The sequence below is a fragment of the Oncorhynchus keta genome, unplaced genomic scaffold, assembly GCF_023373465.1.
Source record: "Oncorhynchus keta strain PuntledgeMale-10-30-2019 unplaced genomic scaffold, Oket_V2 Un_scaffold_3947_pilon_pilon, whole genome shotgun sequence".
In the NCBI taxonomy this organism is placed as follows: Eukaryota; Metazoa; Chordata; class Actinopteri; order Salmoniformes; family Salmonidae; genus Oncorhynchus; species Oncorhynchus keta.
In genome coordinates this window covers 41004-53034 of record NW_026290927.1, presented here as the reverse complement: position 1 = coordinate 53034, position 12031 = coordinate 41004, and the positions used below count along the sequence as shown (strand labels likewise).

Below are 12031 nucleotides of genomic sequence, written 5' to 3'. Positions count from 1 at the left end.
ACGTCTCTCTCCTAACAGAGATCTCCATGTCTCTCTCTCCTAACAGAGATCTCCACGTCTCTCTCCTAACAGAGATATCATGTCTCTCTCTCCTAACAGAGATATCATGTCTCTCTCTCCTAACAGAGATATCATGTCTCTCTCCTAACAGAGATATCATGTCTCTCTCTCCTAACAGAGATATCATGTCTCTCTCTCCTAACAGAGATATCATGTCTCTCTCTCCTAACAGAGATATCACGTCTCTCTCTCCTAACAGAGATCTCCATGTCTCTCTCTCCTAACAGAGATATCATGTCTCTCTCTCCTAACAGAGATATCATGTCTCTCTCTCCTAACAGAGATATCATGTCTCTCTCTCCTAACAGAGATATCATGTCTCTCTCTCCTAACAGAGATATCACGTCTCTCTCTCTCCTAACAGAGATATCACGTCTCTCTCTCCTAACAGAGATCTCGATGTCTCTCTCTCCTAACAGAGATCTCCTGTCTCCTCCAGCCTCCTCTCCTCTGAGAGCCTGTAGCCTTCAGTCTCCTCTCAGAGCCTGTAGCCTTCAGTCTCCTCTGAGAGCCTGTAGCCTTCAGTCTCCTCTGAGAGCCTGTAGCCTTCAGTCTCCTCTGAGAGCCTGTAGCCTTCAGTCTCCTGTGAGAGCCTGTAGCCTCCAGTCTCCTGTGAGAGCCTGTAGCCTCCTCTCCTGTGAGAGCCTGTAGCTTCCTCTCCTGTGAGAGCCTGTAGCTTCCTCTCCTGTGAGAGCCTGTAGCTTCCTCTCCTGTGAGAGCCTGTAGCTTCCTCTCCTGTGAGAGCCTGTAGCTTCCTCTCCTGTGAGAGCCTGTAGCCTCCAGTCTCCTAAATTGAAGATGCATTTCCTGTCATTTTCGCTCGTATTACTCTTCTCATTGTTTCAAATTCTTCCGCATTTATGCCAAGAATTCTGGGATCTTAGAATCGTCTTGTCCTAACCTGGGCATCTCCACCTCGTATCTAACAACCTCCAACCCACCTTGGTAGGGCTTGGGGAGGGATTTGACCCGTGGATTGTGAAGGCAGTGTAAACTTCCTCTCTTCTCCTCCCATCTTCACAGCAGCAGCAGATCTCCCTCTATACCTCGCTGGGACAGACAGGCTGGGGGACATTTACATGTCCATGACCTCTATTATGGGACAGACAGGCTGGGGGACATTTACATGTCCATGACCTCTATTATGGGACAGACAGGCTGGGGGACATTTACATTTGATTACATTTAGTAATAATAACACAAAGGGGAAAATATTGTTCTCTGTAAATGAATGTAGGCCTATGGCAAGAGAAACTGCAACCTGTATTATGGGATGAGTGTCTCTGTGACCTGTAGACTTCTATTATGGGATGAGTGTCTCTGTGACCTGTATTATGGGATGAGTGTCTCTGTGACCTGTATTATGGGATGAGTGTCTCTGTGACCTGTAGACCTGCATTATGGGTTGAGTGTCTCTGTGAACTCTCTTATGGGATGAGTTTCTCTGTGACCTGTAGACTTCTATTATGGGATGAGTTTCTCTGTAACCTGTAGACTTCTATTATGGGATGAGTTTCTCTGTGACCTGTAGACTTCTCTTATGGGATGAGTTTCTCTGTGACCTGTAGACTTCTATTATGGGATGAGTTTCTATGGGATGAGTTTCTCTGTGATCTCATACAGTAAATCCCTCTACAGAGAGAGATGCAGGCAGGGGGTCCAATATTTTCAACCAGTCCCCTGTACCCTGTCCTCTACCTGGGGTGGCACCTGTACCCTGTCCTCTACCTGGGGGGCCCTGTACCCTGTCCTCTACCTGGGGGGGCCCTGTACCCGTCCTCTACCTGGGGTGGCACCTGTACACTGTCCTCTACCTGGAGTGGCACCTGTACCCTGTCCTCTACCTGGGGTGGCACCTGTACCCTGTCCTCTACCTGGGGGGGCCCCTGTACCCGGCCTCTACCTGGGGTGGCACCTGTACCCTGTCCTCTACCTGGGGGGGCCCCTGTACACTGTCCTCTACCTGGGGTGGCACCTGTACCCTGTCCTCTACCTGGGGGGGCCCCTGTACCCTGTCCTCTACCTGGGGGGGCCCCTGTTCCCTGTCCTCTACCTGGGGGGGGCCCTGTACCCGGCCTCTACCTGGGGTGGCACCTGTACACTGTCCTCTACCTGGAGTGGCACCTGTACACTGTCCTCTACCTGGGGTGGCACCTGTACCCTGTCCTCTACCTGGGGGGGGCCCTGTACCCGGCCTCTACCTGGGGTGGCACCTGTACACTGTCCTCTACCTGGGGTGGCACCTGTACACTGTCCTCTACCTGGGGGGCCCTGTACCCGTCCTCTACCTGGGGTGGCACCTGTACCCTGTCCTCTACCTGGGGTGGCACCTGTACACTGTCCTCTACCTGGGGTGGCACCTGTACACTGTCCTCTACCTGGGGTGGCACCTGTACACTGTCCTCTACCTGGGGTGGCACCTGTACACTGTCCTCTACCTGGGGTGGCACCTGTACACTGTCCTCTACCTGGGGTGGCACCTGTACACTGTCCTCTACCTGGGGTGGCACCTGTACACTGTCCTCTACCTGGGGTGGCACCTGTACACTGTCCTCTACCTGGGGTGGCACCTGTACACTGTCCTCTACCTGGGGTGGCACCTGTACCCTGTCCTCTACCTGGGGTGGCACCTGTACACTGTCCTCTACCTGGGGTGGCACCTGTACCCTGTCCTCTACCTGGGGTGGCACCTGTACACTGTCCTCTACCTGGGGGGCCTGTAGCCGTTATCTACCTGGGGTGGCACCTGTACACTGTCCTCTTCCTGGGGGGCCTGTACCCGTTATCTACCTGGGGTGGCACCTGTACACTGTCCTCTACCTGGGGTGGCACCTGTACACTGTCCTCTACCTGGGGGGGGGCCTGTACACTGTCCTCTACCTGGGGGGCGGGCTGTACACTGTCCTCTACTCTCCTCATTACATCATGATGCTCCTTGCCTGGTGACACCTTTTAAAATCTGTCCAACAGGTAACCAAACCCCTGCTGCCCCTCCTGTCAGCTCATGCTATCACACAACAACCCCCTAGGAACTGGTCTCCGTTAACAGAGATACACAACAACCCCCTGGGAACTGGTCTCCGTTAACAGAGATACACAACAACCCCCTAGGAACTGGTCTACGTTAACAGAGATACACAACAACCCCTAACAGGAACTGGTCTCCGTTAACAGAGATACACAACAACCCCTAGGAACTGGTCTCCGTTAACAGAGATACACAACAACCCCTGGTCTCCGTTAACAGGATACACAACAACCCCCTAGGAACTGGTCTCCGTTAACAGAGATACACAACAACCCCTAGGAACTGGTCTCCGTTAACAGAGATACACAACAACCCCCTAGGAACTGGTCTCCGTTAACAGAGATACACAACAACCCCCTAGGAACTGGTCTCCGTTAACAGAGATACAACAACCCCTAGGAACTGGTCTCCGTTAACAGAGATACACAACAACCCCTAGGAACTGGTCTCCGTTAACAGAGATACACAACAACCCCTAGGAACTGGTCTCCGTTAACAGAGATACACAACAACCCCTAGGAACTGGTCTCCGTTAACAGAGATACACAACAACCCCTAGGAACTGGTCTCCGTTAACAGAGATACACAACAACCCCTAGGAACTGGTCTCCGTTAACAGAGATACACAACAACCCCCTAGGAACTGGTCTCCGTTAACAGAGATACACAACAACCCCCTAGGAACTGGTCTCCGTTAACAGAGAACTGGTCTCCGTTAACACAACAACCCCCTAGGAACTGGTCTCCGTTAACAGAGATACACAACAACCCCCTAGGAACTGGTCTCCGTTAACAGAGATACACAACAACCCCCTAGGAACTGGTCTCCGTTAACAGAGATACACAACAACCCCCTAGGAACTGGTCTCCGTTAACAGAGATACACAACAACCCCCTAGGAACTGGTCTCCGTTAACAGAGATACACAACAACCCCCTAGGAACTGGTCTCCGTTAACAGAGATACACAACAACCCCCTAGGAACTGGTCTCCGTTAACAGAGATACACAACAACCCCTAGGAACTGGTCTCCGTTAACTAGGAACTGGTCTCCGTTAACAGAGATACACAACAACCCCTAGGAACTGGTCTCCGTTAACAGAGATACACAACAACCCCTAGGAACTGGTCTCCGTTAACAGAGATACACAACAACCCCCTAGGAACTGGTCTCCGTTAACAGAGATACACAACAACCCCTAGGAACTGGTCTCCGTTAACAGAGATACACAACAACCCCTAGGAACTGGTCTCCGTTAACAGAGATACACAACAACCCCCTAGGAACTGGTCTCCGTTAACAGAGATACACAACAACCCTGGTCTCCGTTAACAGAGAACTGGATCTGGTCTCCGTTAACAGAGATACACAACAACCCCCTAGGAACTGGTCTCCGTTAACAGAGATACACAACAACCCCTAGGAACTGGTCTCCGTTAACAGAGATACACAACAACCCCTAGGAACTGGTCTCCGTTAACAGAGATGGGAACTGGTCTCCGTTAACAGAGATACACATCAACCCCCTAGGAACTGGTCTCCGTTAACAGAGATACACAACAACCCCCTAGGAACTGGTCTCCGTTAACAGAGATACACAACAACCCCCTAGGAACTGGTCTCCGTTAACAGAGATACACAACAACCCCCTAGGAACTGGTCTCCGTTAACAGAGATACACAACAACCCCCTAGGAACTGGTCTCCGTTAACAGAGATACACAACAACCCCCTAGGAACTGGTCTCCGTTAACAGAGATACCCTGATATCCAACAAAGCCTCAAATTCCTCAGAGTTTTTTCTGTTTTATCTCTCCCTTTCTCCTCTCTCTCCTCTCTCTTCCTCTCTTTGTAAATTGGCATTGTAGATACTTGAGGAAATGGTTTGTTAATATGTATAATTTAGCAGCGATGATGTTTTTTTTTTTTTTTATATTGACAAAGTATTGTGAATGATATATTTGTTGATTGGTTTTGAAAATCCAACTCCCGAGGCTCTTAAAGTACAGTAATTATGTAAGGCGGCACATGATGTTCAGCAGAACAAAAAGCTCCACTAGAAAAGTGATTAAACTATGTTGAAACTGAGGATTACTAGCTAAGTGATGATATTGTAATTACAAATGTAAATAAAATAATGACATGAATGTTTTATAATTAAATGGTAAAATTCACCTGTTGTTGTCTACCTTTTACTGTTGTGTTAGAAACTAAAGCTGTGTTTTAAGTGAGAACAGGTATTGAGCACCACCATTGCCTATTCCACCCATGCTTTACCAAGGTTTTCCATCACACAGCTTCGACCTACTACAGTAGCTATGTTGATATTGTACACCAAACGATGTGTAGGCAGGTTGCCTAGGATTCAAACCTCAAAACAAAATATAATAATAATAATAATATATGCCATTTAGCGGACGCTTTTATCCAAAGCGACTTACAGTCATGTGTGCATACATTCTACGTATGGGTGGTCCCGGGAGTCGAACCCACTACCCTGGCGTCACAAGCGCCATGCTCTACCAACTGAGCTACAGAAGGACCAACATCCTAATTCACACTCTTAGAGGAGGCGCTTCCACACAATAATGTGATGTGTACCACATACAAGATGAAGTATTGGATTCTCCACACACCACAGTAAGACATCCCATTACACAGCTTTTTTATTATTTTTATTATTCAATAAACGCTTTGCAAAGTTCGACGGAGCTGTTTTGTCTCGTATAAATGTGGTGCAGGCCTGCCTTTTTATTTCCTTAAAAATATTTTAGCAAAACATCAGAATAACATGCTTTGTTGGTCAGTAGGTAAACAGCAGGTGGAGATGTGTTGGACAGCTCAGATAAAGCCTGTCTGCATTCCTGGTTTATGTAACCGTTAGTTTACCTGTGGAATATTGACATAAACTCAGGACCGCTTGTGTTTCAAACGTGGTCCTGTTTAATCATGGCTATGCTGGTCAATAGACAGTTCCTTACCTCTGTCAAAGTAATATGTAGCTTAAAGATGTGTGTTTGTACTCGTATTTCTTTGCGCAATAATGATGGTGACGCAACAATAATAGACATTTACAATAAACAAATACATACAGCCAAATGATCTACATTCAGGAAGTATTCAGATCCATTGACTTCAAACACATTTGGTTTGTTAGGTTACAACCTAATTATAAAATGGATTAAATATTAGATTTTAAAAAACATCTACACCACATAATAACAAAGCGAAAACAGGTTTTAGAATTTTTTGTATTTTTTTTTTTTTTAAATAAACAGATTCCTTATTGACATAAGTATTCAGACTCTTTGCTATGAGACTCTAAATTGAACTCAGGTGCATCCTGTTTCCATTGATCATCCTTGATGTTTCTACAACTTGGTTGGAATCCACCTGTGTTAAATTCAATTGATTGGACATGATTTGGAAAGGTACACACCTGTCTATAAGGTCCCACAGTTAACAGTGAATGTAAGAGCAAAAACCAAGTAATGAGGTCCAAGGAATGGTCCGTAGAGCTCAGAGACAGGATTGTGTTGAGGCACAGATCTGGGGAAGGGTACCAAATAGTTTTTGCATCATTGAAGGTCTCATTGCCCTCCATCATTCTTAACTGGAAGAAGTTTGGAACCACCAAGACTCTTCCTAGAGCTGGCCGTCCAGCCAAACTGAGTAATTGGGTGAGAATGGCCTTGGTCAGAGAGGTGACCAAGAACCTGATGGTCACTCTGACAGAGCTCCAGAGTTCCTCTGTGGAGATGAGAGGACCTTCCAGAAGGACAACCATCTCTGCAGCAGTCCACCAATCAGGCCTTTATGGTAGAGTGGCCACTCCTCAGTAAAAGGCTCATGACAGCCCACTTGGAGTTTGCCAAGAGGCACCTAAAGGACTCTCAGACCATGACAAAAAAGATTCTCTGGTTTGATGAAACCAAGATTGAACTCTTTGGCCTGAACCTGGTTTCATCCCTACAGTGAAGCATGGTGGTGGCAGCATCATGCTGTGGGGATGTTTTTCAGCAGCAGGGACTGGGAGACTAGTCAGGATCGAGGGAAACATGAACAGAGCAAAGTACAGAGAGATCCTTGATGAAAACCTGTTCCAGAGCCCTCAGGATCTCAGACTGGAGTTAAGGTTCACCTTCCAACAGGACAACAGCCCCAAGCTACTTTTAATTGAGATTTTAATTTAATTTAATTATATTGTATAATTATGTTGTATTATGATGCCAGTCAACTAGGCAGAGTTGCAAAGAAAAAGACATCTCAGATGGGCCAATAAAAATAAGAGATTAAGATGGGCAGAAGAACACAGACACTGGACAGAGGAACTCTGCCTAGAAGGTCAGCATCCCGGAGTCTCCTCTTCACTGTTGAGACTGGACAGAGGAACTCTGCCTAGAAGGCCAGCATCCCAGAGTCTCCTCTTCACTGTTGACACCGGACAGAGGAACTCTGCCTAGAAGGCCAGCATCCCAGAGTCTCCTCTTCACTGTTGACACCGGACAGAGGAACTCTGCCTAGAAGGCCAGCATCCCAGAGTCTCCTCTTCACTGCCTTGAAATCCTATCACCACATGACTGGACAGAGGAACTCTGCCTCCAGCATCCCGGAGTCTCCTCTTCACTGTTGAGACTGGACAGAGGAACTCTGCCTAGAAGGCCAGCATCCCAGAGTCTCCTCTTCACTGTTGACACCGGACAGAGGAACTCTGCCTAGAAGGCCAGCATCCCAGAGTCTCCTCTTCACTGTTGACACCGGACAGAGGAACTCTGCCTAGAAGGCCAGCATCCCAGAGTCTCCTCTTCACTGTTGAGACTGGACAGAGGAACTCTGCCTAGAAGGACAGCATCCCGGAGTCTCCTCTTCACTGTTGAGACTGGACAGAGGAACTCTGCCTAGAAGGAGCATCCCGGAGTCTCCTATTCACTGTTGAGACTGGACAGAGGAACTCTGCCTAGAAGGCCAGCATCTGCCTAGAAGGTCAGTCTCCCTCTTCACTGTTGAGACTGGACAGAGGAACTCTGCCTAGAAGGCCAGCATCCCAGAGTCTCCACTATTCACTGTTGACACTGGACAGAGGAACTCTGCCTAGAAGACTGGCCAGCATCCCAGAGTCTCCTCTTCACACTGTTGACACTGGACAGAGGAACTCTGCCTAGAAGGTCAGCATCCCGGAGTCTCCTCTTCACTGTTGACGTTGGACAGAGGAACTCTGCCTAGAAGGCCAGCATCCCAGAGTCTCCTCTTCACTGTTGAGACTGGACAGACGAACTCTGCCTAGAAGGCCAGCATCCCGGAGTCGCCTCTTCACTGTTGACGTTGAGACTGGTGTTTTGCAGGTACTATTTAATGAAGCTGCCATTTGAGGACTTGTGAGGTGTCTGTTTCTCAAACTAGACACTCTAATATACTTGTCCTCTTGCTCAGTTGTGCACCGGGGCCTCCCACTCCTCTTTCTATTCTAGTTAGAGCCCGTTTGTGCTGTTCTAGGAAGGGAGTTGTACGAGATCTTCAGTTTCTTGTCAAATTCTCGCATGGAATAGCCTTCATTTCTCAGAACAAGAAAAGACTGATGCGTCTCAGAAGAAAGTTATTTGTTTCTGGTCATTTTGAGCCTGTAATCGAACCCAAAAATGCTGATGTTCCAGATACTCAACTAGTCTTAAAGAAGGCCAGTTTTATTGCTTCTTTAATCAGGACAACAATATACAGCTGTGCTAAAATAATTGCAAAAGGGTTTTCTAATGATCAATTAGCCTTTTAAAATTATAAACTTGGATTAGCTAACACAACGTACCATTGGGAGCACAGGAGTGATGGTTGCTGATAATGGGACTCTGTACGCCTATGTAGATTTTCCATTTAAAAAATCTTCAGTTTCCAGCTACAATAGTCATTTACAACATTACATTAACAATGTCTACACTGTGTTTCTGATCAATTTGATGTTATTTTAATGGACAAAAAATGTGCTTTTCTTTCAAAAACAAGGACATTTCTGAGTGACCCCAAACTTTTGAAGGGTACTGTATATTTAGTCCCTGTTTATTTTGTATTTAGTAGAATTTATATTATTATTATATTATTATACATTTATAAAAATCACTCCTGTTTTCACTCTATTTAGCTTGTCAGTTGAGGTTCCAAGTTAGTGCCGTTCTGCCGTTGATCAGCACCACAGAGTTATATTTAAGTGATAATTGATATATTTGTGTTTGTTTAAGCTGATTTCTAGTGACATTTATTTGGATACATCCATAACAATAAGCTAATGAGGTGTAATTTCACCTGGCGTAGAAAATGTGCCGTCAGGACACTGTTGTTCAGAGGAGCTAGCCAACAACACAGCTAACACAATCACTTCAAACTGAAACTGGACACTGTTGTTCAGAGGAGCTAGTCAACAACACAGCTAACACAATCACTTCAAACTGAAACTGGACACTGTTGTTCAGAGGAGCTAGTCAACAACACAGCTAACACAACACAGCTAACACGATCACTTCAAACTGAAGCTGGACACTGTTGTTCAGAGGAGCTAGTCAACAACACAGCTAACACAACACAGCTAACACGATCACTTCAAACGGAAGCTGGACACTGTTGTTCAGAGGAGCTAGTCAACAACACAGCTAACACAATCACATCAAACGGAAGCTGGACACTGTTGTTCAGAGGAGCTAGTCAACAACACAGCTAACACAACACAGCTAACACAATCACTTCAAACTGAAGCTGGACACTGTTGTTCAGAGGAGCTAGCCAACAACACAGCTAACACAACACAGCTAACACGATCACTTCAAACTGAAGCTGGACACTGTTGTTCAGAGGAGCTAGTCAACAACACAGCTAACACAACACAGCTAACACAATCTCTTCAAACGGAAACTGGACACTGTTGTTCAGAGGAGCTAGTCAACAACACAGCTAACACAACACAGCTAACACAATCACTTCAAACTGAAGCTGGACACTGTTGTTCAGAGGAGCTAGCCAACAACACAGCTAACACAACACAGCTAACACGATCACTTCAAACTGAAGCTGGACACTGTTGTTCAGAGGAGCTAGCCAACAACACAGCTAACACAATCACTTCAAACGGAAGCTGGAAAGACTTCAAACTAGTTTCACTTTGTTTGGTTTATCTGTTTTCTATTGATAGTTCTTTGTATATATACAAATGCTGCTGATTCATGATTTTGACTGGCTGAGAAACGCTGCCTGCCTGTCTGTCTTGTCCCGACTCCCAACATTCATTACTATGAGACAGCTGGAGATCGAATTTGAATATTGAAACAATGTTACAAATGTCGGAGAGACAGAAAACAAGGTTGATACAAATCTCCACTGTTGAAACTAAATGTTAGTCTAAAAGACATGTGAGATAATGTCTAGATGCTTTTTATAGTGGATACCAAGTTTATACATTGCCTGGCTGGGCTGATGAGACAGTGGATTGCGCAGTCAGATGGAACAGGGTAAATAGGCATTTTAATGTCATAGATTTAGCCGGCGCTAACTTGTGGAATAGACACCGGTTGGAATGCGTTTTTAACCAATCAGCATTCAGGATTAGACCCACCCGTTGTATCATGAGCAGTGACTACTTTTTGATCATGTCTGTGGTTACGTTTCATTCACTTTTCAACATGGTAAATTCTCAGAGGAAATTGTTGGTTACTTTTAAAACATATATATGGTGGAGATGTGGTCTGGACTATTGTTTTTCTGACTTTTCTATAAATCTTGAATGAATTAATCATTTTATGGGAAAAGTACACAATTGTCATACTTGAGTAAAAGTAAAGATCTCTTAATAGAAACTCAAGACTCAAGTGAAAGTCACCCACTAAAATACTAAAGTATTTGGTATTAAATATACTGAAGTATCAAAAGTAAAAATATAAATCATTTACAAATGTCATTTACTGAGGGGGCACACTCCAACACTCACATCATTTACAAATGTCATTTACTGAGGGGGCACACTCCAACACTCACATCATTTACAAATGTCATTTACTGAGGGGGCACACTCCAACACTCACATCATTTACAAATGAAGCATTTGTGTTTAGTGTGTCCTCCAGATCAGAAGTTTTCTTGATAAGTGCCTGAATTGGACCATTTTCCTTTCCTGCTAAGCATTCAAAATGTAACGAGTAATTTTGGGTGTCAGGGAAAATGTATGGAGTAAAAAGTATATTATTTTCTGTAGGAATGTAGTGAAAGTAAAAGTTGTCAGAAATATAAATAGTAAAGTACAGATACCCCCCAAAACTACTTAAGTAGTACTTTAAAGTATTTTTATTTAAATACTTTACACCACTGCCCATGATGACTAAAAAAATATATAGCTAGGTAGCTTTCCTCTCTTGTTGGTTAGTGCCCTAGCCAACGTTAGCTCTCATATGACAGGTATAAAAAATACAACCAAATACCTATATTTGCCTGTTCATTAGCTAGCTAGTTTTCAGATGACTGTTGTTAGCTAGCTACAGAGACTAACTGCTGGACGTTGTACAAGCATGCTAACGTTAGCCAGGTAATGTTAGCGAGCTAGCTACCTAGCTAATCAAACTATCTGCTTGCATTTATTCATTAGCCTCAGCATAGATACCACCGTATCGCTAGCTATCTACAGTAGCTTAGGTTTGTTAGCATACACTTATTATGACTGGCAGTCAGGTGCAAGCAGCTGTGTTGTTGCCCTGCAACAGAAATACTACAAAAAGGAAGCACCTATGAGGATGCATCACAAAAGTAATAAAAACCGTTTAACCTACGAACCTAAAAATGTAAATCCATTTGTCACTTTATGGACGCTATAGTCTCATTTTAATCCGACATCTATCATTTGAGTTTGGTAGCCTGTTGGGAAAATTATGGTTAAATGACTGAACAAATAATTTTAAATGGAACTGTAACTAAATA

At 45.0% G+C, this 12031-nt stretch overlaps 1 protein-coding gene across 47 annotated transcripts; it reads right to left on the bottom strand.

The window, feature by feature from the left end:
* Positions 1-1319: 1319 nt before the first annotated feature.
* LOC127928766 (uncharacterized) lies at positions 1320-3062 on the bottom strand. 47 transcript variants are annotated; one of them, XR_008132110.1, is made up of 8 exons: positions 2851-3062; positions 2691-2768; positions 2379-2660; positions 2274-2321; positions 2185-2214; positions 1623-1770; positions 1512-1585; positions 1320-1387 (listed from the first exon to the last, which is right to left on the bottom strand). XR_008132110.1 is itself a non-coding variant. In XM_052516119.1 (5 exons), the coding sequence occupies exons 1-5, from the start codon at positions 2977-2979 to the stop codon at positions 2110-2112; spliced, it is 612 nt and encodes a 203-aa protein (XP_052372079.1). In that variant the 5' UTR covers positions 2980-3062; the 3' UTR covers positions 2071-2109. The 47 variants fall into 47 exon arrangements, 2 of the variants coding, with proteins under 2 accessions (XP_052372079.1, XP_052372080.1); XR_008132102.1 differs by having other exon boundaries at positions 1549-1585; positions 2185-2321; XR_008132111.1 differs by lacking the exon at positions 2185-2214.
* Positions 3063-12031: the final 8969 nt, after the last annotated feature.

Coding starts and splice junctions, on each gene's coding strand:
- LOC127928766 (XM_052516119.1), bottom strand. CDS start 2,979: ATGAGGAGAGTAGAGGACAGTGTACAGCCCGCCCCCCAGGTAGAGGAC. Junction 2,661..2,690: donor AGGTAGAGGACAGTGTACAG/GTGCCACCCCAG, acceptor GACAGGGTACAG/GTGCCACCCCAGGTAGAGGA. Junction 2,173..2,261: donor GTGTACAGGTGCCACCCCAG/GTAGAGGCCGGG, acceptor GTGCCACTCCAG/GTAGAGGACAGTGTACAGGT.